This window comes from Manacus candei, unplaced genomic scaffold (assembly GCF_025592945.1).
Source record: "Manacus candei isolate 608988 ecotype Guabito, Panama unplaced genomic scaffold, ASM2559294v1 h1tg000077l, whole genome shotgun sequence".
Lineage (NCBI taxonomy): Eukaryota > Metazoa > Chordata > Aves > Passeriformes > Pipridae > Manacus > Manacus candei.
The window spans coordinates 8674127-8700835 of NW_026138125.1; the positions used below are offsets into that span (position 1 = coordinate 8674127).

At 39.0% G+C, this 26709-nt stretch overlaps 1 protein-coding gene across 16 annotated transcripts in view; it reads right to left on the minus strand.

Moving 5' to 3' along the window:
• Positions 1 to 26709, minus strand: part of BAZ2B (bromodomain adjacent to zinc finger domain 2B) — a 115092-nt gene that overhangs the window by 46488 nt on the left and 41895 nt on the right. For 15 of the 16 annotated variants that reach the window (XM_051810385.1, XM_051810373.1, XM_051810369.1 and 12 more), the window contains 4 exons: positions 8570 to 8725; positions 3480 to 3641; positions 2200 to 2393; positions 310 to 516 (listed from right to left, as the gene is read on the minus strand). In XM_051810385.1, coding sequence (XP_051666345.1) covers positions 310 to 516; positions 2200 to 2393; positions 3480 to 3641; positions 8570 to 8723 — 717 coding nt within the window. In that variant the 5' untranslated portion in view covers positions 8724 to 8725. Of the gene's footprint in view, positions 1 to 309; positions 517 to 2199; positions 2394 to 3479; positions 3642 to 8569; positions 8726 to 22258; positions 22949 to 26709 lie in introns of those variants that run through there. The other variant, XM_051810372.1, reaches the window with a different exon arrangement.

A 26709-nucleotide genomic window follows, 5' to 3' on the forward strand; every position in this document is an offset into this window, starting at 1 on the left:
CAATGCACTATTAACACACAGTACTTAATTTCTTTGTATTTCCTATTTTACAACAGACATAAGAGTCTACCAGCTCTTAAACTCCTAGCCTGTAAAGAACAGCAATACATAGACATGCTCACACACAAAGGAAGCAAAAAAAAACATAAACAGAAAACTCTGAAGCAAACCTAAAAAAAGTATTCTTAGCATTTATTAACATGCAGTTAAATATTGCTTGCTATGTTTTCACAGACAGGAACAGTCAGTTTGTCACAAACAGCCTGTAGTGACAGGACTGTGAGCAGAAGGATGGGGTGTTACACCTACCTTGTTCTTGCTTTTGTGGTGTGCTTCGTTTTCAGAATCAGATTCATCATCTTCACTCTCTTCAGCACTCTGGTCCTCCTCCTCCTCTTCATCCTCCTCTAGGTCATCCGAGTCACTGCTACTTATGCCTTCACTTGAGGTGTCTGAAGAGGAGCCCGAATCACTGTCACTGTTACTAGAGCTTTCCACTGCTTTTTTTCTAGGTTTCTACCAGAAAGATGAATTCTCTGTTAATGGTTCAGCTTTAATTTGCTACATAATCTTATTATTACACATAATCTTTGGAACAAAGAACAGTGAGACTTTGGACTACAGTGATCTGCTGTCCTTAAAAGAGAAAGTGTTTCACAAGATGATGAAAATTAAAAACTGGTCACAAAGTTCCACTGCAGTATTTTTCTGACCACACACAGTTGGCATCACTACATTTCAAAGCTATACATCAAATTAAGGCCTGGTCACGGATAGTGTATCAGAGCATCACAATGACATCTATCTCCCACACTGTTATGCTCAACAGACATACCATGATACGCCACAAATATACCGTGATGAGTGAGGATCCCACACAGTGTTAAAGTCACTTTTCGGACACATTTTTGGTTTATCACTGTTACGTACAACCCTTTGAATCATCACATACACACACAAGACAAAAGAAACTGGATGAGAACTTATAACTACAACTTTGATGATCAATGCTTCTATCAACTGAGAAGTTGTTTTTCAAACACTACAGGCAAAAAAATTCATGGAATACAAGTTACTATCAGACTGCACTTGAGGATTCCCCAAGATACACACAACAGGACTAGAATTCAATTCAGGAAGAAAATATTGCACAAAATGTAACTCTTTAGATTTTCATCAACTGTAAAAAGCAGTTTGGATCAGCTTTGCCTTCTTTAAAAAAAAAACCCTAAAAATTTATTTTTACATTTTTTTAGATATCATCCTCAAAAGGAAACTACAACTAAGGAGATGATTGAGGAAGTCAGAAGATGAATACTAAAAAAACAAAATCCTAAAGAAAGGAACATTTAGAGAAGTATAGCTAAAATGTTTTAAAATAAACCATACCTTTTAGAAGAAGAGGCAAGAGCTGTTATATTTGAAATTTAGAAATGTAACATCATTTGTACAAAGCCCAGCAAAAAATACTCCCATATGCCCCCTTACTTATTCCTCTGACTTCAATTCCTGCCATGGCTTCACTCTAGCACACTGAAATAAAAATACAGATTTTTTTTGGGGGGGGTGGTGGTGGAGTGTGTTAATCCTCCTCATGATGGAATTCTCATTTAGAGTATTTTCTATGTTTTCATTGGAAAGCTTGTTCAAATCATTACATTTACAAATACCAATTACCTCTAAGTTTCAGAGGAAAGAAGTTACAAATGTCAGCATTACAAATGTCGAGTAAGACTAGGAAGAACCACCTCCACTTCAGTATTAGAAAATTTACAAATAGAACTTAGGAAACAAAACCACTGAGAACCTGAAACTTATCTGCTCCAGACAGAAAACTTAAATGTTAAGATACAGAGCAAAACACTCTCAAGAAAGCTACTTGTCCATCTAGTCCATCATCTTACAGCAACTCAGTATTTAATCAAGTGAAACTGGAGTCTAAAATCAGTGCCCACATCAAAAGAAAGTCTATCAATCGTACAGAATTTACAGTTCAAGACAAATGGTTGCACAAAGGAGAAGATAGCAATGCTGACAAGCATGCTGACTGAAATTTCAAAAGAAAAAAAATAAAAACAGGCAAAGAGAGGAAGAACCCAAAACATTTTGCGCTCGGAAAGAACGCTTAAAAATGCTACTGTTTGCAGAACACTTCTGTCAATTTTTGTCTGAATCTTCAGTTTCTTTCTGTGTATTTACCTTATCTTTGATTTTGTCAGCCCTGGTGTCCAGAAGCTGAACTTTACTTTGCTCCTGGTTGTATTTGCGCCCTCCTGCTCCTGAGGTCACAGCTTTCCCTTGTCCTGTTGACGTTGCAATGCTCGTGGAGAGCACAGACGTGCTGACAGCAGACACTGCAGTGGTACTGCTCCCATTCAGTGATCCATTTACACCTGAAGATGACAGATTCACAAAGTGACACTTAAATAAATCTGAAGTAGCAGATACTTTCTTTGAGATGCTCCAGTCACACTAACCTAGCTTCCATAAACACATAACAACATACTAGACTACTTACAGGTTACTCCCCACATATACCAAAAATTTGTTATCCAAGTGTCATTTCAATTTGGAGTTAGTTTAAACATACAGAACACCCATGATTTAAAGGACAAACACAATTAATGCTGTAAGAGATGCGGGGTGGGGGGAGGGGGGAGAAAAAAATCTGAAATTGTCCATTTTCAAGTCATAGAATCATAGAATATGCTGAGTTGGAAGGGACCTGTCAGGACCATCAAGTCCAACTCCAGACTCCACACAGGACAACTTAAGTTAAACCACAGATCTAAGAGCTCTGTCCAAATGAGCCTGTTCACCCTCTCTGTGAACGTTTTCCAACACCCACATGAACTCTCCACTGCAGCTTTATACCATTTTGTGTCCTCTCATCAGACACCTGAGAGCTGAGACCCAGCACCTCCTTCTCCACCCCCATCATGAGGAAGCCACAGAGAGCACTGAGGTCATCCTCAGCCTCTTCTCCTCTAAGCTGAGCAGACCTAGTATCAAACACCAAACCAATGTATCTCACATCTTCCAAAGGCGTGCAATACCACATAAATACTGAAGAGTAAGAACATGCTGTCCTGGGGCTCTTTTCAGCAATACCCTGCAGCCACAGCAATCTCTCCCTCCGTGCTCCCCACAAACAAGGCCTGGGGCCTACTTCAGACGTGTACAGGAACAGGAGTCACTCTGCAAGGCCTCCTAAAGAAACTGCAAACGTTAAAAGGAAACCTTTCCCTACTACTCAGTCACAGACACACTATCTAAGGAAGAAGAGGGAGGGAAATATTAGCAAAAGAGTATTTTGTTATTGAAAGCTCACACCTGTATGCCTCATGTTTAGCTAACAGGATCAATTTTTATAGAACTGTTTACAAGTGGGAAGAATGATCAAAGGTAAAGCTCAAATTCCAACTTCTGCATGTGCAGAAGTTCAACATGATTATTCCCTCTACAATTGCAGCCATTACCTTTGTCTGTACTGCTCCGACTACTTTTTCCCGTAGTTCTCGAGTGGAATGAAGCAGGATCATGATTCTGTGCAGCAGGTGCAAACAGTGGTGGAATTCCCAAGAGTGGTGGGAAAAAAGCTGCCCCGGGACGAGAGTGTGTGTCTGCTGTTCGCCACCACTCTGCACCACAAAGGAAACGAAAACAAACTTCAGCTGTTTAAACAGTGTATTTCAATATTTCAGTAAGTACATTGCATATACGTATATATGCATATATATAATATGTGCATGTATATATATATGCATTCATATAGATATCAAGAGAGATAGAGAGCAAGCAAGCAGATTTATTAAATCTAGAGGTAAAACACAACAGTTTGGAACTTCTCAAACGACACACACATTTCCTGCAGCAACTCTGGTCTTAAGGTATTAAAGCCATCAGCTTTATTTATATGCATTCTGAAAAAAAATACGAGAGAAAAAAAACAACACAGCTAGGTGAACTGGATTGTAAAAATTACAGGTAAAACCTAAGCATAGGTGGAGCTGTGCATACTTTAAACAGTAAGGAGAGTGAATCTAATGCAGAAAGGAAAAAAGAAGTGAAAAGGAAAAAGAAAACAGGAAGTGACCAGAAAGAAGTGAAAAGAGAGTTTATTTGAGCTGCTGCACACCTGGAAGGTTGGGAAAGGGCAGAAGAGAAGAGAGCAAGCACAGTATAGCAAGTCAGGACGTGTTCATAAGTTAGGACAAGGCAAGAATTCATAATAATATAGATGAGAGACAAAAAACAAAGGACCAGAAATTCTATAATCCTGATAAAGGAAACTTCATAGGAGTTTCACAGTTAAACTTCAATTTTTGAGATAGCCTGGACATGGGGATGGAAGACAAAGCATGGAATTCCCAGATATAAAAGCATACATAACCAGGAGAACAGAACAGCAGGAATTCATTTGCCCTTAACTGCACTGATGCTAACTATGGCAGGTGATGTGTACAGTATTTCCTTATATTTTTGACCCGAGTTTGAATGCACTGTATTTCAGTTCTACATTTGTTGAATGTAGTTCAAATGTCTTTAACATCAGCTTGTAAATTATCACCAAAAAACCCCTCAAAACCCACCACAACCACCCAAACCTCATTTCTGTATCTTCTTCCACAATGCTTCCTCTCACAGACAACAGTGGTGATTCTTAATGATGCTGATGAGCAACACTGCATTGCAAGGTTTCATAATACTTTGAAGACTTGAGATTGTTCATCATCTTTCTTCATCACACAAAAAAAAAGAGTTGGTAACTTTACACTATATTACACATTACTATGGCCTTATAAAAAGATGCATTGTGTGCTAGCTAAGCCATTATCTAATGTGTCCAGAAAAGAGAAGCCATCCATTTTTAAATACACATTTCAAAACATGGAAGAAATAAAGAAAAAATGGAAACCAAGTCTTGTAATAACAAACAGAATTGTAATGGCATTTTCTCGCTTTCTGACTGGATGAAAACACTAACAGTCTGTTTAGCAATTAATTCTATTAGTTCCTTAATTTTTCCTATTAAATTTGCTCTTCAAGTTACTAACTTACCTCAGACATGCTCCACACAACTAAGACTCATATTAAACCTCACTCCTTAACATTCTTGCCTTACTTCAAATAGGTTAAATATTTTTGAGCTCAGCTTTTGAAATTCTACTAGCCACTGCACAGATAATGATTGAGAGCGTTACTCCAAAGGGCAACGTACATTTCAACAATGCCAGTCTCTTAGTAACAAGGAATGATAACTGTGAATGCCTTTGTTAATATTAATGAACTTCATGGTGCAATACAAGCTTTTCAAAAGAGCTAAAAAGGAATAAATACTTAAATAAACACAAAGTATCAATGTGCCAATCAGCAGAAATACCAAAATAATGTGGTATTTAAGGGAATTCCACCTTACACAACAAATCTGAGAACTGCTTGGGGTGACAGAAATTACTGTGTACTTTCCTCCTCTCTCTGTTGTCTTTTAATCTTTACAGTGGTAGCAAAGTTTGCGTTCTACATGCCTCCCAACACCAGTAAGTCTTCCTAACTCCCTGTATGCCTGATTCCAAACTACTTATGTGAGTGATTTCCTAGTACTGGTCTCTCAGTGTAAAAAGCTGCAAAGCATGGAAAAGGCTGGAAATGGTTTATACATACATAAGTAACATCACCCAGTCCAACACTGGTTTGAAAAACAAAAGCCTTCATACAAATAGAGAAACATCAAAAAACTCTTCATTTAAATGAAAAGCACTGCATATCTCAGTAAAGCACCTCAAAAACACAAGGCATTTTAATAAACTCCAAATATGCTCTCACAGAACCAAACACACAAGGACTTAACTCATTCTTCAACTTTCCTTCATAAATCATAGGCTAAAAGATGCTAGACTTGGACTAATTTTCAAAAAAAAAAAAATTAGAAAGGGATTGATAAAACTGCACACTACTGAGAAAGATGATACATAATTTAGGCACAAACACTGGTGATGATTAACTCTGAAGAGGTAAGAATATAATGAACACACACAGAGCACAGCCCCCCCTAAGCTGCATTTTAAAAAGTATCCATAACATGGCAACTCTCATAGACACAAAACACTGAACTATGATTCTCATATGAGAAAAAGCTGTTGATTTATATTCTTTCAAAGTTGCTAACATTCTTGTGAGGGTGAATTTAAACCTCTTTCTCGAGTCAATTTACTTTTCCAATGTGTCTTCTTATTTTCAGCAATGGGTGAACAAGAAGAAAGCAAGTAAAGTTCCTGTTTACTTGATTAGAATGCTTTAATTATTCAGCAACTAGTCTGTATTAACCAATTAAACTAACAGTAGGTGATATATTCCATAATGGTTTCACACAGGTGCTTTGTCTTTTTGACCTGGGAATATGCCAAAATAATTTATTTGTAGTCTAATCTCCCTGGCAAAGCATAAAGACTGCCAGTCCTAACTCACCATGTATTGTGGGGACTTGATAGAATATGTAATCAAATTTATTGCAGAAACTACTAAGTAGACTATTGATTGCTGCAAAGAAAATAAAGAGATATACTGGAATTAAAAGAATCTCTCTAATCTAATGCATAGATTAAGATGCCTTTACCTTCTCTTAGTAAGAATAATTGCTCATTCTTAAAAAAATTATTTTATTAGATACTAGAGAAATGCATTTTTAAATTTTAAGATAATTTAATTATCAGATTGAGATTGGACAGACATTCTTGGGGTTTTTTTAAATATCACAGAAGCGAAGAACACCTCAGTTTAGGAACAGGCTAAAATATTAGTCTACCTTGGCTTCAGAGTAGCTTGTACATTCAGGAATCTTACAACTTCAGTGATGGGTCATTCACGGGAAAAGTCTTTGGCTGGCTGACAGCATAAACACCTCTGTGGGATTTCTCTACGACAGCCTATACCTTTTCTGAGTGGATACAACAGTAACCACAGTGCACTGTGTCAGCACAGAAACAGATATACTCAGAAATAAAACTGATGGGACAGCACAGAGTGAGTTACATTCCAGCTTGGTTTTAGGAAGACAAAGTGTCTTTGACAAAATATATATGTTCTAAAGCATCAGATGCAGCCAGGCAAAGGATCTGACCATCAAAAAAATGAATCCTGAGAATTACTATCAGGCTTTATGACCATTAGCCACCAGACAGAACTGAAACCTTTTTTTTAAAATAAAGGTTGAGAATAGAATTTTTCAGTGTCCTTTACTGAAGAAGTACTGGGATTTTCTAGTGAAGACCAAAGCTGACAGTTGAGGATCTTTATTACATGATTCATCTCTTCGGTCTTACTGAATTTTGGCAGACCAAACATATGTCTTATGTGTACATGCAATGTTACGGGACATACAAAATTACATCCTGTAGTATCTACAAAGCAAAAGCAGCAAGGAGAGGTAAAGGAGTCACACAAATCCTCAGGGTGGAACTGCACATTTGTAGCCACACGCTAATGAACTCCTGCTACATTCTGGGGACCACCACTGAGAACCAATTCAAATAGCACAGGCTAATGAACACAGCCAAAAAATGCTTTTGGAGCTGCATTTGCAGTGGAGGACTGAAAAATATGATACGTCGTTATTTATTCATTAAGAGTTTTAGTCAAGAATTCTTCTGACTGATTTTAGAGAAATTAAAATAAACAGGTGAGACATAACTCTAGCTACACAGACATTCTTGTTCCTACTTTTCTTCCCGGGGCAGCTGCAAATGAATACGTGCAGGATGTAGGAGGGAACTTGGAATCTACTCACTCTGTACTACAAGGCAGAAGATTTTTTCAATTTGTAGAATATACTTTTGCTCACTCTACTGCAAGAACCAAGTTTGTTCTGAAAGCAGTGGATTACCATGAATTTAAGATGAAAAAACTTCTATTTACAATATATGTCATAAGAATCAGTAAAACTCAGGTTAACAAAAAGAACGTTCTCAAAAAAAAATCATCTCTTCAAAAGTGAAGAGAGAAGCAGCAGGGAAGAGTTATTTACCATTTCTTGTTCTGTGGATGACATAGGCATCATTCAGTTGAAATATGAGTTTCATTCACAAAAAATTAGATTCTTGCATGGAGAAATCTTTTATACATGTTTGTGATTCAAGACGTTTCATTCTAGTCAAGACTATCCAAGACCCTTTCAAGTTCCATTATAAAAAACTATTCATCCAAGTATAAAAATACAGTATGGGTTGGGCTTGAATGCTGAGAACATGATGATTATTAGATCTTAATCTGAAAGTGGTATAGAGTTTGCTAGATCAACCCTTTACTTGATCCTTGCTTTCAAGGCAGCCTTGTGAACTGAAATTTTTTCACATTTTAAAGAGGCAATTTTTAATTAATTTCAATCCTTCAATAAATAAGTACTATGTAAAATGTATTCACAGGAAATGAATGTTGCTTGGCAAAACAAAAAAACCTCAAACATTTTTCTCTGATGCATCTGTGCAACCGTTTTATATTGACTTGTAATAATAATTACAAACGTTGACAAACACTACAATTACACCGCAATATAGACTTGAGTCATTTTTACCACATGTGCTGATTGTGGAACTCAGTGTCGCAGCTCCCGTGGAAAGGCCACCTTTCGATCCTTCTGAAGCTCCCGATGGTGTCGGCGATGCTGGAGTGGAAGCAGCTGCAGCAGAGGAGACTGATGGTGACGTTAACCGCTCTCCAGACTCCATATCTGTAAGAGAGAAGAGAAATGTCTCTCCTCCATGGCAGGAAAGGAAATCACAAGGGACTACAGGGCTCTTTCTGCTAACTGTGTCTCAGGATCTGTACTAAATTCTTGAGAGGTTCCTACGAGACCTTCACACGGGAAGTACATCCCACTAACAGCCCCCAGCCACCAGGGAACCCAGCACAGTTGCAGCATTAAGAGAATGGGGTAGTGCAGTTCAGAGTTCGATCACACTTCTACCTGAAGGCCTACGGCCTCAGCTGGGACCACTACCCACACTCTGTGCCAGGGAGCTCCAGCTCAGCTCAGCCCAGCTTGGCCCCTTCAGCCCCTGTCAGAGCCAGCCCACACTCTGCAGCCTGCTCATGCCCAGCCCTCCTACCAAGATCCCATGTATCACATTCTAGCTTTCCTCTAGGACAGCATCAGCTCCCATCTTCTGCCACTCCTGATCAGACAACATCAGAGATGGGCCCTGGGCCTGACAGGTTCCGTTATTATGTCTAACTCTGTGACTAGCAGTGTCCAGATCCTGTGGGACTGTGCCGGAGCCAGGAAGAGCCCTGCCTGCATAATCCTCAACTGCCAGCCTGTCCCTCGCAGAGCAGTCCTGCTCTTGCTGCTCTCTGACAGACACCAGCTTTAAAGAACCTGTAGTATGTGCCAAAAAGTCCATACTGTAGACTCTTAATTTAAGGAAAGGCCCAGCAATTATGGTAAGGTAGTATAAATATAAGAACTCCTGTAAGTTGGTAGGGGGGTTTTTTTGTTGTTGTTTCCTCATGAGCTTCTCATACAAAATAATAAATTTTTATTTGTGCCATGAATTGTCTAAATCAAAAGTTACCAGACTTATTTCACTGAACAAGCATGTGCAATTTTAAGGAAAACAGATAGTAAAATTATTCTTAAAAACACTAGTTGTTGAGAAGCAGTTTCTCAAATACTTAAAAAACACAGTCAAGACAGTGATGTCTTAGCACAGTGGTAGCAGCATCAACAGACTCTCTGACTAAATCTGCCAGAGCGTCAGTTGATGGTGAGTCAGGATCAGAGTATAAATAAGGTGAGGAAGAAATCTTCTCAGAGTCCCTGTATTATTAAAAAAGCAACGAGACAAAGCACATTGAACTCTGAACAGGGAAACTCCCAAGAAACCGGTTCCTGTCCTGGAGTCTCCCAGGAACAGAGGCAACACCCTTTCTCAGATTTACCACTGGAAAGTGAGGGGGGCAAGTACTGAGCCTAAATCAAACAACTGCTACAAAATCTCACTCCAGTACCTGTGAAACATAATGCCAAGTACACAAGAAAGATCCACTTTTCCAAGTTCTATTTTAAACAATTTAGAAAACTGATGTGTTAAACAGCACTTCTAATCTAAAGTTATATTAGACAGTGACTTCCCAAATGCTCCCTTGGAAAGCCAGCATAAAAGCTGTTATCTGTGACTCCAGAAAGATGCAGTACCCTTGGTTCCTCTCGGTCACTAAAAATGAATCTTAAAAAGACAAAGCAAATACAAAAGCAAAATCCATGGAGAAACACACAAAACATTGTGAAGATACACTGTGCCATTTTAACTAAATTGTTAATTCCTCATCACTAATAGTTTTTATACACGGCCACTTCTACGTACCGAAGAAGTCTCCAGGCTTTGCTGGCAGAACAAGAGGCAGTACTCTGGCAAAGTGAAAACTCTGCTGGCAAAGGTACAGTCTGTCACACAGAACTGCCCACCCTCTGCACCACCTGTGAACAGCCACTCTGCCCACCACAACACCCAAAGACTTCACTGCTTTTAGTCTTTACTGCCCAATTTATCACACATCATTTTCACACATGCAGAAGAAAACTAATTTTTTTTTTCCGCAAACACAGAAAAATCAACTACTTACACTCATATGTCACCAAAAAAAAGTATCTACTAATATACTGAATATGAAGGCTATGACTATTCACTTCCGAACAACAGCAGAAACACAAAACCTATTTCCTTCAGATAATTTATGAAGGAAAAATATTATTAAACATTTTAGTTTTTAATTCTGAACTCTTAAATGCATACTTTCCTCCAATTAAACATTTTCTATCCACAGGTAAAGAATACATGGATTTTTAGTAATCTGTGATTATAATTAATCTAAACTGCTACTCTGTGGAGGCAGGTCACTGAAAAATACTGTGTATACCACATATCACATACATGTATGTCTACTAAATTTTAGAATTATTCTCGAGGATAATAATTAATAAAAATCCCTTTCAAAAGGGATTATAGTTTAATTTTGCATCTGCAGTAAGTCTGTAGCATTTGCAAACACGTGCGTTATTTTGTGTTACAAAAAATGTACTATTGTTAGTATATAGAGACCTATAAATAGATACAAATAATTATGACTAAGTATTTTTTTAGTCACTATGAATGACAGGACTTATTTGAGCATTCCTTGTACAAATTCAAATTTGTTGTATTTTGGTACTCATTGTTTAAGTATGGCTACGTGAACTTACTGTATTTACAGACAGTATAAGGAAAATTAGAAACACATCCAAATGGTACTACTGCAGTAATCATTTGTAAAAGGGGAAGTCCTTCTAAGCTTTAATGCAAACTTCATTCAAAACTCAGGATTGACACTTCTTATTTTACTTATGTTCCCCCTCAAAAAAATCCAGAACTCTTAAATTTCTAAAAGAAAAATAAATCTGTAATGTTGTGTAGAATAATACAGCATTAAAATAAGTCTTTACCACAGAATCACAGAAGGCAACCTAAATGGTTGGAAAAGCCCTCCCAGCCCATGGATCCCCCCCTGTGCCCGATGCCCCCCTTGTCCCCCAGCCCAGAGCACTGAGTGCCACGGCCAGGCCTTCCTGGGACACCTCCAGGGCTGGGCACTCCATCACTGCCTGGGCAGCCCCTTCCAAGGCCTGACCACCCTTTCTGTGAAGAAATTTCTCCTGATGTCCAACTTGAACTTCCTCTGGCACAGCTTGAGGCCATTTCCATTTTTCCTGTCCCTTGTTCCCTGGGAGCACAGCCCGACCCCCCTTGGGCTCCCCCCTCCTGTCAGGGGGTTGCAGAGCCAGAAGGTCCCCCCTGAGCCTCCTTTTCCCAGGCTGAGCCCCCCCAGCTCCCTCAGCCCCTCCTGCTGCTCCAGACCCTTCCCAGCTCCGTTCCCTTCCCTGGACACGCTCCAGCCCCTCCGTGTCTTTCTTGCCGTGAGGGGCCCAGAACTGGACGCAGCCCTCGAGGACCCTCCAGCAGTGCCCGGCACAGGGACAGGGGACGGGCACTGCCCTGGGCCTGTGGCCAGTACTGACCAGGTGCCACTGGCCTCTTGCCCACCTGGGCACACCTGGCTCATGTTCAGCTGCCCTCAACCAGCACCCCCAGAGCCTTTCCCACTGGCAGCTTTCCAGCCCCTCTTCCCCAGCCTGGGGCTGCAGGGGCTTGTTGTGACCCAGCTGCAGGACCCGGCACTTTACCTTGTTGAACCCCATTCAGTTGTCCTCAGTCCATCGATCCAGCCTGCCCAGATCCCTCTGCAGAGCCTTTCTAACCTTCCTGCCCTCCCCGGCAGATCAACACTCCTGCCCAGCCTGGCGTCCTCTGCAAACTGACTGAGGGTGCACTCGATGCCCCCGTCAAGGGTTTGGATAAAGATATTGAACAGGACTGGCCCCAATCCTGAGCCCTGGGGACACCACTGGTGACTGGCCCCAGCTGGATGTAACTCCACTCCCCACCTCTCTCTGGGCCCGGCTGTCCAGACACTTTCTAACCTGGTGAACAGTGCCCCAGCCCAAGCCACAGCAGCCAGCTTCTCCAGGAGAAGGCTGTCAGAGAAGCATCAAAAGGCTTTACTAAAGTCTATGTAGACACATCCACGGCCTTTCCCTCATCTGCTGAGTGGGTCACCTTGCCATAGAGGGAGATCAGGTTGGTCAAGCGGGACCTGCCTTTCATAAACCCATTCTGCCTGGGCCTGATCCCCTCATTGTCCTGTACGTGCCATGTGATTGCACCCAGGATGATCTGCTCCACAACCCTCACAGGCACTGAGGTCAGGCTGACAGGCCTGTAGTTCCTCAGACGTGACCATCTAATGTGTTTTATAAATAAGCATAGCTAAGAACCACCTACAAGCAATCCATATTTGAGTCACAAATAGGAAGATATCCTTGGCAAATCAATACTTTTTTAATACAGAAATGTAAATTTAGCTTTACTTGCAAGCTTTTAACCAACATAAGCCATCTGTCTGAACTGGTAACACAGGATCACATAAGAACAGGGAGAACAGTAACAGACTGCCCTTTTAAGGCTCCCCTTCTTCCTCTCCCCCACCCCTCTTATTTCAGTTTGCAGGGGGCTGGGAGGTATTTTTGAGAAGGTGCTTTTTCAACCTCTAATTTAGCTGCTTAAGTCTTTAATAGAGAACTGGAATATTGGTATTTTTGAATTATTCTGAACTGAGGAAATTATATTCTTTTCCTAGAGACATACATACTTCTGATTTCAAACTAAGTCAACTCTTAATTATGTTTAGTTAATTACTCTAACCACAGCAGATGGCTGACTCCAAAAGAGATAATCCCCAAAACAGTCATTAGTCAGGATCAGCAATAATTACACTGTAGACCTAATGCGTTCTGTGACTAAAAAAAGTCCATACCAGTTACAGCAGATCCTTGTTATTTTTAACCTCAAGTATAAATTAGACATTAGTTCCATTGTAATGTATTTTGTTAGTCAATACTTAGGATGAACTTTCATGATTTTTTTTTAATCTCTCATATTTGTAAAAGAGAAAATCAATAAATAAAGCTAGGAAAAAAACCACTTTTTTATTTCCCAGGTGTAGTGATATGTGTCAGTCTTCTCAATGCCTTGCCTGAAAGTCCAGTTATTTTCTCAGAATTTTTCATAGTGAATAATAATCATTAATGCAACTGAACCCAATGAAAACAGAAAGCAACCTCTCAGTAAAAAGGAACAAAGAAGGGAAGAACATGAAACTTTACACAAGCAAAATGTTGTCTTTTCTGGGGAAAAATAAAAAAAGGAAAAAAATTACTAATGTTTAATAAAAACAGAAACACTAAAAACAGGTAAATGTTTACTAAAGGAAACAACAATCAAATCATTTTCAAATGTAACAAGTTGAAATTCGTTTAAAATAAATCAGCTACCTATTCTATGCTTAAAACCTTTGCTGACATGTACCCTAACACAGAAAAAAACCCAAACCTTTCTTAGTTTTAAACAGGTATTAACAAGTAACTCCTTTCATAGGATAGTATCATGGATAAAATGGCATCCTGTCAAATGTTAGCTGGGATGTGTGAATACTATTAACTGTGTCTTGAAAACATCTAAACACTAGACTAACTCACCTCCAAATTCCAGTTTAACCTCTACACTCCTGTGCATTGCTTCATTATTTCAATTATTACATCTAACACAGTGAAAAAGAAGTTGGGTAAAAATGCACTTCAATCTTCCTCAATTACCATGGGAAATTTGAAAAAACTATTTGACAGCCAACTATGGAAGAGTTCCACAACATCTCGTGTTCTCTTGCCTTACACAAGGTATTTAATTGTGTCACATCATAATACCACCAGTCCACAGCTACTTCTTGTGTCAGTGAGAGCTCTGACGCCAGAGATCTTGCAGCTGCTGAAGGGAAGAACATCAGAGTGTCTCCGAACAGACAGTCCAGCACAGCAGAGTTCATCACAGATGAGAAATGCCCCAGAAGGTCAGTGCTCAAGAGGTGAATGCAGAGCCTGTGTGCTGGCTGGGAGGTGACTCAGCAGGCCAGGCAGCACCTGTAGGTTCCACACCTCCCACAAGGGCCACAGAACCAAGGAGGAGTGGGGATAAAACCAGTGATGTCCGAAAAAATACACAAAACAAGCAAGTGCCCTGACCAAAACCTGGCAGAGAGGGAAGTGAGGTCCCCACAGGAAAGGTTGCAGCTCGCCACAGACCACCTGGGAACACCAGAGGCTCCCTGCTCTGGTGACCAGGTCTGCTCACACACCTTCCACACAGTCTACTACAGCTACAGTGTTTTACACATTGAGATGTTTAAACTCAAATAGAAGTGACAATATAATTACTGAGACCCACTTTACATTTCTCAAATACTGTACAAACCTTAAAGGCCGAGTCAGTTGCTAAATATTCCAAGTTTTGCAGAATGTCACTGTTATTACATCACTTTCAATAATTTACTCTAAGCACTTTACATAAAGCTCTCCAGGGAAAAAAGTCACCACAACAAAATTTCTTTTAGTAAATCAACCATCATAATAAAACCTTTTTTAGTAAATCAACAGCAAGATTGGTTTGTGTTTCATAGGTATCATACAAACTACAAAGACACTTCTACTCACAAATACTCTTAATGTATTACTCCAGTTACACTGTGTGAACCAGACTGTATGTTCCAGCACTACAATCTAAATGGGCTTTATAGCCCTCCCCTGCCTCATACTAGACCAGATTCAGCAATATAACAACTCACTGTTTTATTGCGTCAGATTCCACAGCAGTGAAGAGATTCATGAAATCACAAACACAATTCCATAAATGTTTTTTCAACAGTCTTTACCCAGATAAGGTGACTTACTAAAAGCCAATTCAAAGCAGATCCAACTCTTAAGTTTGGTATAACTGAGTCAGGACTGGCCTGCAAAAATGGAAACAGAGAAGGGATACAGCTGCCATTCTACTATTTGGTAACACACACTGGCCATTTTAAATAGATTCAGGATAAAATGACATTTTAAACAATGCATCTCTTTTGACTCCATCCGACAGGATAAATTCTTCATTAAACAATACATGCAAATTTAGATGCAACTTAAAAATTTATTTTCTCCTATTGTACAAGTAATGGTGTTCCTTTTAGTTAAAAATAAATGTCACTTTGAATACTTCTGCATTCACACGTTTCACGATCTTCATGATTTTGGTAAAGAAAGAATATTTACGAATAGGGCATTATAATTCACTTGCTTTACAGTCCATGGGGAGAGGAGGGGCACACAGGTCAGGTTAAGTTACAATCCCCCATAAGCCTCATTTATGGATAAACCTCAGAATACTGAAAGCTGCATAATGCTAGGCAAGAAATCTAATCCACCCAATTCGTACCACAAAAAGTGTATGGCCATACCAGGTACCCATGAGGCAACACAGCACTGCAGAGAGGCACTTAATGCTGAAGTGACTCGACTCTACCTAAAACAAACATTTCAAACCCAGAATAACAACACTAAGAGTCTGGTTTAAATAAATATATAATTAGAATCATAGAACAGTTTGGGTTTGAAGGGACCTTAAAAGTTCGTCTCGTTATACACGCACTCCACCACAGGCAGGGACACCTTCCACTAGACCAGGCTGTTCCAAGCCTATCCAACCTGGCCTTGAACAGTGCCAGGGATGGGGAGCCCATAACCTCTCTGGCCAACCTGTGCCAGGGCCTCACCACCCTTATAGTAAAGAATTTCTTCCTAATATCTAACTTAAACCTACTCTCCTGAAGTCAAATCTATCTGCAATATCTGTTATTCTGTTTGAGCCTATCAACTTTATACATGCATGTTTTGCAGTCACCACTTTTTTTAAGAATAAGCACCTCTTCACCTTCTGTTATTTTCACTTCTATATTGGGTTAGGAAAGGAAAAGTTGATACCACCACCCTCACAACACAAAAAATAGATGGGTGATAGCTTCTGACACAGATGTAAACACATGCAGCCACGAATGTCACCCTACAAAAGCAGCTGCCCAAGTTACTTCTTGCTGCACAGCAAATTTCAATCAGGTGAAAAGAGAGGAACCCTATCCCCTAAGATACTTCCACCAATGGAAAAGCTGTGCAACCCACTCATCTAAGAAGAGAAGCAGTCAGAATTTAGACAGCAGGGTGGCAGTGCTACAGTGCAGACGTTAAGGCTCATGGAGACATCGCTCACAGAGTGGAGATGACAGCACTATGTGTCTGTATCCCAATACTTGTAAGCAGATGTTAAACAAAAGTAAGTATTGGCACCTCCTAAAATTCATGAAGAGCCTGGACTCATCGTGACTTTAGAGGCTGAAACAATAGTAGTTCTGAAGAACATTATAATGCAAAGATTCTCTGGCATCAGTTCAGTAAATATCCAAGGCAATTTCAACAGATTTTGTTACCAAACCGAAACAAATGATTCATCATTTCAGAAACAACATTTTACAAACCTTTCTGTTCAAAAAAACCCAAACAAACAAACAAACAAAAAACCCCACCAAAAACCAATGAACAAAAAAAAATCACAGAATCACAGAATATGCTGAGTTGGAAGGGATCCACAAGGATCATCGAGTCCAACCCTTAGCCCTGCACAGGACCATCCCCAAAAGTCACACCATGTGCCTGAATCACTGCAATATTTTATATTGTCTTGGGATTGATACCAGTTTTTATTTTTGTGCATAACAGTTCAGCTTAACATGTTTCCAGTTTCTATGTAAAAGGTCAATCTTTCATGTCCCACATACCTATTTTTTTTAATATCCTGGTTATGAGACTTCAATACTTGGTTCATCTGCACTAGATTCTAGTAGTACTACATCTTGTTCTGCAGAAGCAAGACTTAGCATTTTATACTATTATTCAATTTGTGAGGGTACTGAGCAAACTGTATCTATAACTACCTCTGTAGTTTTTAAAATAATAAAGTATTATTCAATCTTTGGATATTGATAAACAATACAACATTTTTTAAATACCTAGCATAAATTCTTGCTTAGGGTGGCTCTGAAATAGGTAACAGGAACCCACATTAGAAATCCTATGCAACAGTAGTTCAAAAATCAGTAAAAAAAAAATGGAACAGCTGAAGTCAATGCCTTTTTTTTCTGCTTTTCCGAAACCTAAATTTCAATCTGCCAGAGGCCAATTTTCTGCTTTTCTTCTGACATTTCGCCACTCAGAAACTTAGCTCCTGTTTAGCCATTGTATCGTACACCTCTTCCCCTGGTTCAAAAGCCAGATTTCATCTCAAGCTCAAAATATAGGCTTATCTCCAATTACAGGGACCAGCAGAGTTTCAGAAAACACCTACAGAGGAAGTGCCCTTCTGAACCTCTGAAAGCAAAAGCTGCCACAGGCTTGTTTGACAACTGTTAAAATTTACCAGTGCTTGTGCCAAACATGCTTTTTAGTACTTCCATAACTGCACCTTGCCAATCTTCACCAGTCTTTGTCAAATAACAATGGAAGGCATTAAACCAAAGGTTAACTTTCTGAAGCCTAAAGTATCTGCTCTAACATATATATATATATACATATATATAAGACCACTCGAACTCACTACAAACAATGTATTTTGCCCACCTGGTATTATTTGACCTTGTGCTGGAAAAAATGGCATATAAAGAAATGATTGAGTACAAAAAACTCCGAACAATTAACCTTTAAAAGCATAAGCTAATTTGGGGAAGAAATAACTACAAATCCAATACCTGTTTGAGCGTATGAACTCCACACGTGTCAAAATAATGAGCTCAGAGCTAGTTCGCAGGTACTCCCCCATAAGAAAGAGGATGCTTAGAAAAGGATTCTTTTACCCTGCAGTCCTAAACTTACAGACTACCATAATACCTCATCATACTCCAACAAGCAAGAAAGGGCAAGGATGTTAGTCAGTCCTTCCTAACAAATGGTCTAGAGGGGGTTTTTTGGATGTTAGTCAGTCCTTCCTAACAACTGGTCTAGAGGGGTTTTTTTTTGTTTCTGCTGGGTTTCTTTTTTGGATTTGTCATCCTAACAATTAAAGTTACTATTCTACACCTTTTAATATTGCTAAAAACTAAAACCACTAGCAAACTCTGATGAGAAATGAATTCTCGAGTACCAAGTCAGAGTTCCAGAAAAGCATTCAGGAGAAACAAATCTTTACTATGTATACCTGTAGCAGCCCCAAGCTTTGCACTGGGTCCTGATTTTGTCTTAGAATAGCACCAAACTTCAGTCTCATTACTCTAACATTAATATCATCTTACATTTAAACAAAAAGAGAAAATGCCAAACAGCTAAATCGTACATTCAGTTCACCAATGCCAGCGAAAACTAGTTTTAACCCACATGACAGCAAAGAAGTCTATCAGCCTCTCATGTCATTGAGTGAGTTCTGGCACTTTGACTAAAAACTTATCAGTAAGGAATGCTACTTCCTCAGTTTTGAACTCTCAAAAACACCTTGTGGTGTCATCTAGCAGGAATGTAATGGTTCCCACTAATAAGCTGAGACACAGATAAACGGTTTCCACATTTTCATGCAGTTGCACTCAGGTGGATCTTTGGAAACCCAGAACCAGTTCTGGCAGGAAGCACTCCGTGCCATAAGAGCCATTGTTTTGAGTCAGCGGCATCATTGGCATCCACCTCCTCTTCCAAAATATCTTTCTTAGGTTGGTTGTTCATTGTTTCTTCCAGTTTTAAAGGCATAAGAATACTTTTTATAAAATTGAAGGATTTAAGCAAAAACAAAACAAAACCCACAAACAAACAAAACAAACAAAAAAACCCCCACAAAACAACAGAGTCTACTGAATTTTATCTAAACAGAGGAACCAGAGGCAATAATAACAGAGTTCTTAAGATACAAAGAAATAAAATCAAGATTCAACAGAAGCCACAGCAGCTATTACCATGTCAGAAGACTAACCTTGCTGGCTGCATTCACCACATTATTTTTACAAACCAAGCACATGCAAATCTAACAACTTGATGTTATTTACATGCTTAAAGGAAGTGGTTAGACATAAAAAACCCCTGACAGATCACACTTTTATTTCCACATACTGGAAAGAAAGAAGATAATAAGCCATCTGTAGTTTTATCTACAAAACAAAAGTACTGTATCTAGATTTCAGGCTCCTAACAAAGCCACATGCTAAACATTACATTTTCCTACATGGTTAAAGAACACTGGTTAAAACACAGGAGGTTATTTCAGGTGTAGGGGTGTTGTTTTCTTGGCAAAGCTTGGAAACCATTTAAAGATTAACACTGATACACGGTACTCCCATAAACCATTCTTTCCGAATTCAAACACACTCTGCAAACACGAGCAGTCAGTGATGGTCATATCTGAGCAAGAGATTAAAACTGTGGCTCTTTGGAGGGGTGGGGGAGCAGGAAGCCACCCTCCTCACTTCGAGAGGACAGTACAAGAGGCGCACCACAAGGCCCTTTGGCTGGACCCAGGATTAGGATCTGTCCTTCCCTGTGTGGCAAGAGCACCTTTATTCCTTGACCACAGCTGCTTCCCGCACTTCCGTCTCCCCAGGCAGGGAGGTAGCCCAGGAGCTGCAGCTCAGCAGCTCCCATTGGGGCTGTTCCACCTGTTCTGCAGGAATCTGGTTCTGTAAGTCAGGCTGAAGCTTTGAGCCAACAAGGTCAGCTGTGAGGCACAGACCTGTGAGTTTAAGAGCCTCTACAGAGGTGGAATATGCAAAAAGATTCAACTTTTTTGAAACACCAGGACTGTAGGACACTGGAGAAAATAGAGCAGGGGTACAAGAAGCCAGCTGGACAGCAAGGGAGTCTGCTGGAAGACAATACATGTTTTGCTGGTACCCAAGCTAGGACATTTCACAGATAGTGTCAATATTAAGCACTACGGTAAATTATTTGAAACATCAAATTATATAAAGTTTATCTATTAACAGGAGCAATTCAGTATTTGTTAAAAACATTAATGGAATTTTATTTTGTAAGAGACATCAGCACAGAATAGTACTCCAGGTCACTGGGCTTCCGAATTAAATACCAGTGTTAAGGGGCTTGTAAGGGAAGCAGCACATGTATGAAACCTAAAGCTATCCTGTGAAACCTTTATCTTGCTGTTAATGTTCTCAAGATGAAGAGGTCATAGTTTCATAAAGAACAGTGACTGGTACTCATTCCTCAGTAATCCTCAGAATACATGGATAAGTATTTTGGGGAAAAAACAATTCAAATCAATACCAGGTCTGCACTACCTGAGAGCCCTTTAACAAAGTAATGTAGATTGAATCTCTCCTCTCTTCTTCCCCTTGGCATTTTTCCTGCCTTGTTCTCCTCAAAATAGACCTGTATCTACACGCTCTAGCACTCCATTGTCCACACCCTTTTCTCTATAGCTAACAACTCAAGTGAACTAATAGGTCAAGCACCTCAAAAAACTTCTCTCAAATCCAAGCTGGAGGGACACTGTTCCTCACCTACTTACTCTTCTCACAGTTTGAACAAAACAGATTTCTCATATATGCTGTCTACTCCACAATTTTTTTAGTAATACCTACTTAATTCAAAAGTACCTATTTCTGTAAACATCTATTATAAAAACATCTATTTCTTTTAAGTGAATCACACTTTTCCTCCATATTTCATTTTCAGTTCCAGTTTCTGTTAATGTAGTGGATACCTCCTGTAACTAAACGAAATTGTACATAAAATTATTTCCACAGTAAGATACGATAATAGAAAAAGTGGACTTTTGAAGAGCAACAATAATTTTGGTTAGGAACTCACTAGAGGTTTTTTCATACTCTAGCTTACAAAGGGGAAAAAGAAAGAAGTTTTTGGTACCAAGAACACAATATCATTTTAATATTAATTTATTTTGGAACTGCAAAATTTGATTTAGCGCTTTTCTAAATTTGCACAAAACAACCAAGAACATGCATCGGTATTATTTGCTACAGAACTCCAGTAACGTTCATCATGGCACGTACAGCACTACTGCAAATGCTATGCCAATTATATTAGCGTAACGTAAGACCAAACTCAATGAAAATAACAATCACTGTAGACCTGTTTAACAGAGACGAGTAAGACCAAAAATGCACTGCAACCACTGTTTTAAAACATGAAATCTGTCAGACTGATGATCTTAAGCAAAATAAAACTGGACCTGCACACTGAGTGACAGTTGTCACACTCTCCTGGTCCTCAGCAGCAAGAGCTGAAAAATTACTTGGAAGTAAAAATAATACATCAACTGAAATACAGATAGAAACAGCACTTACACAGTCATATAAGAAAAGCTGACAAAAAGGCTCTTCTGTTTTATTTGAAGACTAAGTTTGTTAGACATGAAACAGTTCTGCAAGTGACAAAAAGATTATGAAACACACTTCAGAATGTGCATGAAACACGCATTTTATGTCACTGTATTTGTCCAATGAGCGTTCACCAGAATGTTTCATAAAGTTAATACCATTTGTCTGAAACCTAAATAGACTTCAATGCGGTTTTTTTTAAATCTCATGAAAATCAGATATATTTGCTCCTCACTAATATCAGATAAGCATTGCAAAAAGCAGTAGTTGTCTTAGAATTTAAAAAAAAATTAAATTTGCAACTCTATATAATTTTTTTATATTCTTTTTCAATCTATAAACATTTCAAAAACTATTAACCCAGGGAAGGCAGGGGGAGGAAGCACAGGAGAACAGAGAGAGAACACGAACAGCTTACTGTGGAGAGTGGTTTAATCAGGAAGTAGCCATTATCCTGTCGCTACAGAGCAGTGACAGCACTCCAAAACAAGCCGTGGGCTGGTGCTGGGGGGTTCTGTTGTTTGGGTTTTTTCAGCCAAGAAGGAAGAAAGCACACATGCTATCCTGCCCGAGTTCGCAGAGCGCAGAGGTCGCCAGATGCCTATTGTCAAAAGCTATCCCGGAAACGAAATCCAAGCGAGCGCTGAAAAAGCTGTGTTTGAGAAAGCATCTAAAATCTACCACAACCTCCCTGTGTGCCACACACAAAACATGGCTGTCTTATTCAGAGATTAGCAATTATTGTAATGAGATACCGTCGGAGAGGGTCAAACAGTGCTTCCTGCAGTTTACACATCTTGATTTCCTGGTAAACAAACCGAAAGGCAGGTGGAGCCCTGGGATAACCAGTAACACAGATGCTCCCGGGACCAAACCAGCTCAGGAGAGGAGTATGCAGCTTTATCTGTAGTTTATTTACACAAGGCAACAAGGTAGCAGGAAAACATAAAACGAACTGAACTATGAAGGAAATTTTTTCCACAATTTTACATAGTCATCATCCTATTTTATGCCAAGCCCAAGAAATTTTTTTTTTTTTTAAATGATGCTCATGTAAGCGCACACACTCTCCAGAACAAACTACACACAGAATTGTTTCGGTATGAGAAAGTGCTATGAAACAATAACCTGAACCAACTCTGGAAAAACCTGAAACTGAGAAAAACAAATACTAATCACTGCATTTGAATTTAACCATCAACCTTTAAAAAAAGGTACAATTAAAAAAATCTACTAAAAATATCCAGAATTATAAAAAATAACTAATTACCACAATTTTAAAAGAAACTTGATATTTTGAAACTAACACTTTTCCTCCACAAAAAGAAATAATCACATAGGGACTAAACACATAGCAATGATTCAGTGAGAAGAGATTATAGGTTGTTTCCTACTTATAATTTTTCCAAAAATTAATTTTCATAAGCTCCAGTTTAAAAATCATATTTTCACAGTGGAACTACAGAGGGCCCTAGGCTAGTATGAAAACTAATATGAAAAAAAAGAAAAAGCAACCCCCAACAAACAAACAACAAACACTCCCCCAACAATAAAAACCTTGACTAAGAACAAAAAGCTCGCTACTCCTAAGCAACTGAAGTATTTGGTCCAAAATCAGAATACAGAATTTTGGGGCAGTGTTATCAATCAATTTTTGCTCTCTCAGAAATTCAGCAGCATGGAAGAAGACAACCTAGGGAATACACCAAAGTAATGTGTCTGAAGAAACAAATCAAGGAACAAAACACTAAAGAGTTTCTAATAACACTGTTAGAAATACACTCCAGCCACTTTTCACATTAAACTCAGGAAAGGAACAAAGGAAAGCTATGAGAAGAAAAATACAGAAAGCGTTACTGGAAAGATCATGAACTATGAAGGGGTGCATCTGTATCAGCAAAAACTGACAGTGAAGATGCAGCCTCTGCCAATGAGAGAGTGATTCTGCCATCACACAAGGTAAGATACAGTAAACAAGAGGGATCTCTGCAACCAAAACAATACATCAAGCAGGAATTTTGGAAGCTGTGCTTGCTACAGATATAATTAGTGCAGCCACAATTTCCTCATCAAACACTTGGATATACCACTGCTTTAAGTAAAACCAAACTAAAACTTCAGCATTTCATTCATCTGGTTTTCTATTGTTTCTCCTTTTACAAAAAAGCAGTTTTGTCAAACCATGTAGAGCGTTTCTGAAGGAAACGGTAAAAATCCAAATCATCAAATGAGAAAAGCCTTCTGCAAAGACAAGGAGTATCAGCAGCATTCTTCACAGTAGCCTTGAAATAGTTTTAAAAAGCAATGCATGTTGTATTTAATCAGGGTAAGTTTGGTACTAGTATCACTGCAAACAAGCTCTCACTGCAAGATTTAGGAGATCATGACCTGAAGTCTCAATCTGCTAATTATTATTAATATCAGAAATTTGCATGCTAAAATACAGCCACAATGAACTTGAGTCTTATGTGACACTGGGAGAATCACACACAATAGTTCTATGTGTTAAAATAACAGCCCATAAACGATGATTTTTCTAAAATTATTTCAATCCTAGTTGCTCATAACGTGAAAAATACTTACTGTGGAACAGCTGTTTTGCACTGACAGTGCAGTGAAGGAGAGGGAAACAAAAATATGCCACTGGAAAGAGCCAAACAGAATGCTCACACTTACTTTCTGAACCCTGGGCTCAATCAGACCCCAGCCCAGTAATACCACTGCAGCCATTAGAGAAGCTGAATATACTGAACTACAACCCATGTTAGTCAGCAAGAGGGTAAGAATGATTCAGCAACTTATGTTCTCAGACAGAAATTCTACAGGCTACCAAAACAATGGTGGTCAAACACCTGGCTCCATGAAAAATTCTGTTTATAAAACAGACCTAAAATGATACAATAAATCAGCTACTCCAGCAAGGTCTTACATATGCACCAGCACCTGCCCTTGTGAAATGGCACAGCATCAACCAGGGGAGCCCAACGGGGAAGTTACTGTCTTTCTGAAAGATTTTTTTTTTTAAGAGTATTACTTTCTGTATAGTAAATTCTAACTATAAATATGGGTATTGAATACAACTCTAGCTATGGGTATCATAAGATAAAGTAAATAAAAATTTAAAATCTTTAAAAAGCAATACATATGGTAACAGTGAGTAAAATACTGAAGTGTCCTTGTACTGAGATTTCAAACACTGCCCTCAGAATTAAATCTATGGTCATAAAGAAATTACAAAATCCTGACAACTTTACCCACTAGATTTGAGCCTATCTAGAACTACCTATGTCGTTCAGGTCAACAAGTTTTGATTTCAAACTTCTTAGTTTACCCTGTGACAAACAAATATAAAAGAGCTAACGAATTTTGCTTATACACATTGGAAAAGAACATGTCATCTCTATGCAACCTCCAGTGAATGCTAACAAAGCCAGAGATCTACACTTTGCACCATACCTTGATGCAAGCTCCAAAACTGCCACAAGAAACACAGCTTACTTCAGAGCAGAAACACCTCCTTAAAATAGCAAGCCTTTATGAAAACAAGCACAATACCTAAATCCAGCATCATCTGTGAATACAAACTGCAGCAATGGTGTGGAGAGTATGAACTCCCTTCATTAAAGGGAGTTCTTTAAATCAATAGATTTATTTATAAAATTTCAGATGCAGCATTAATCTATCTTTTGCTTATAGCAATTTTAGCTAGAATCCTCTGACACCAACTGCATGAACCAGTAAGGAGGGGATAAAACGGACCATTCCTTACTCGGAGATAACAGAAGTTCTAAATCATCTTTTTACTTGCAAAAAATTAACAAGTTAATAAAGTGACCTTCAACTAAATTACAAAAACTAGAGGGCCTCAACAAAGGACAGACCAACCAACCAACTTTTCACCTCATACTCAGTCCATGACGAAAGTCTCAACCACCTTTTCCTCTTGAGAGACCTTCACACGACGGCACCCCAAAGCAAGTCCTGCTCGCGTGCCTATCAATTACGATTCTGACAACATTCACAAGCCTCAATATCATTTTTTTCCATACTGCAGAGACCACTCCTGAGTTCCACGGTTACACCGAGTACCACTGGATTGGTCTACATTGGTCTCCACAACTGAAAACACAGATGCATCAAGGAGACAGATTAGCTCATTTCACATAGTTTCTCACTACCGAGAACAACTAAATCAACCAATCTTTAAAACCCATCAGCTGACACTAAGTAATCCCCATCCTTATGCTGGTCTATAGCCCTACCAAAGCCAAGGGAAAGAGGCTTCCTTCCCCAGGGGCAAGAGAGGCAGCAATCTTCTCTTTGTTCTACCTCCTCCATATTCTGGTCACATTTATTGGTGACATTGCTCATGATTAAGCTTCATTTTAAAGCCCCTTTGCTCCTCACTGAATTGTTTACAAAACACATGGACACTTCGTCTATCAATTTGATCCTTAAAATAGTATCCTGGAATTGGAATAAACATGGTAGCTACCACTGAACTATCACTCAGAAAGAGCCATATTCTACTGTTGTTAAATACATCTCTACCAAAACCCCAGTAAGGACAGAATTGTTTCAAGGCATGTAAAAGTCACTCACAGAAAAACCCAGAAAACTAGCTTATTGTTTACATTACTTCAATGCCCAAAAGCATTCTTCATGCAGGCTCATCACCTAGAACAAATCACAAAACCATTAAAACTTTCAAATTATCATTTATTTATTAGCATTTCAAACATTTACTACTAGATTTCAATCTCACAAAGTACATATATATGGAATAAATACTGAAATAGCACAGAAAAATAACAGAATTAAATCATTTCAGTACATTTTAATTTTCCTGTATGAAAGTGTTCTCATATG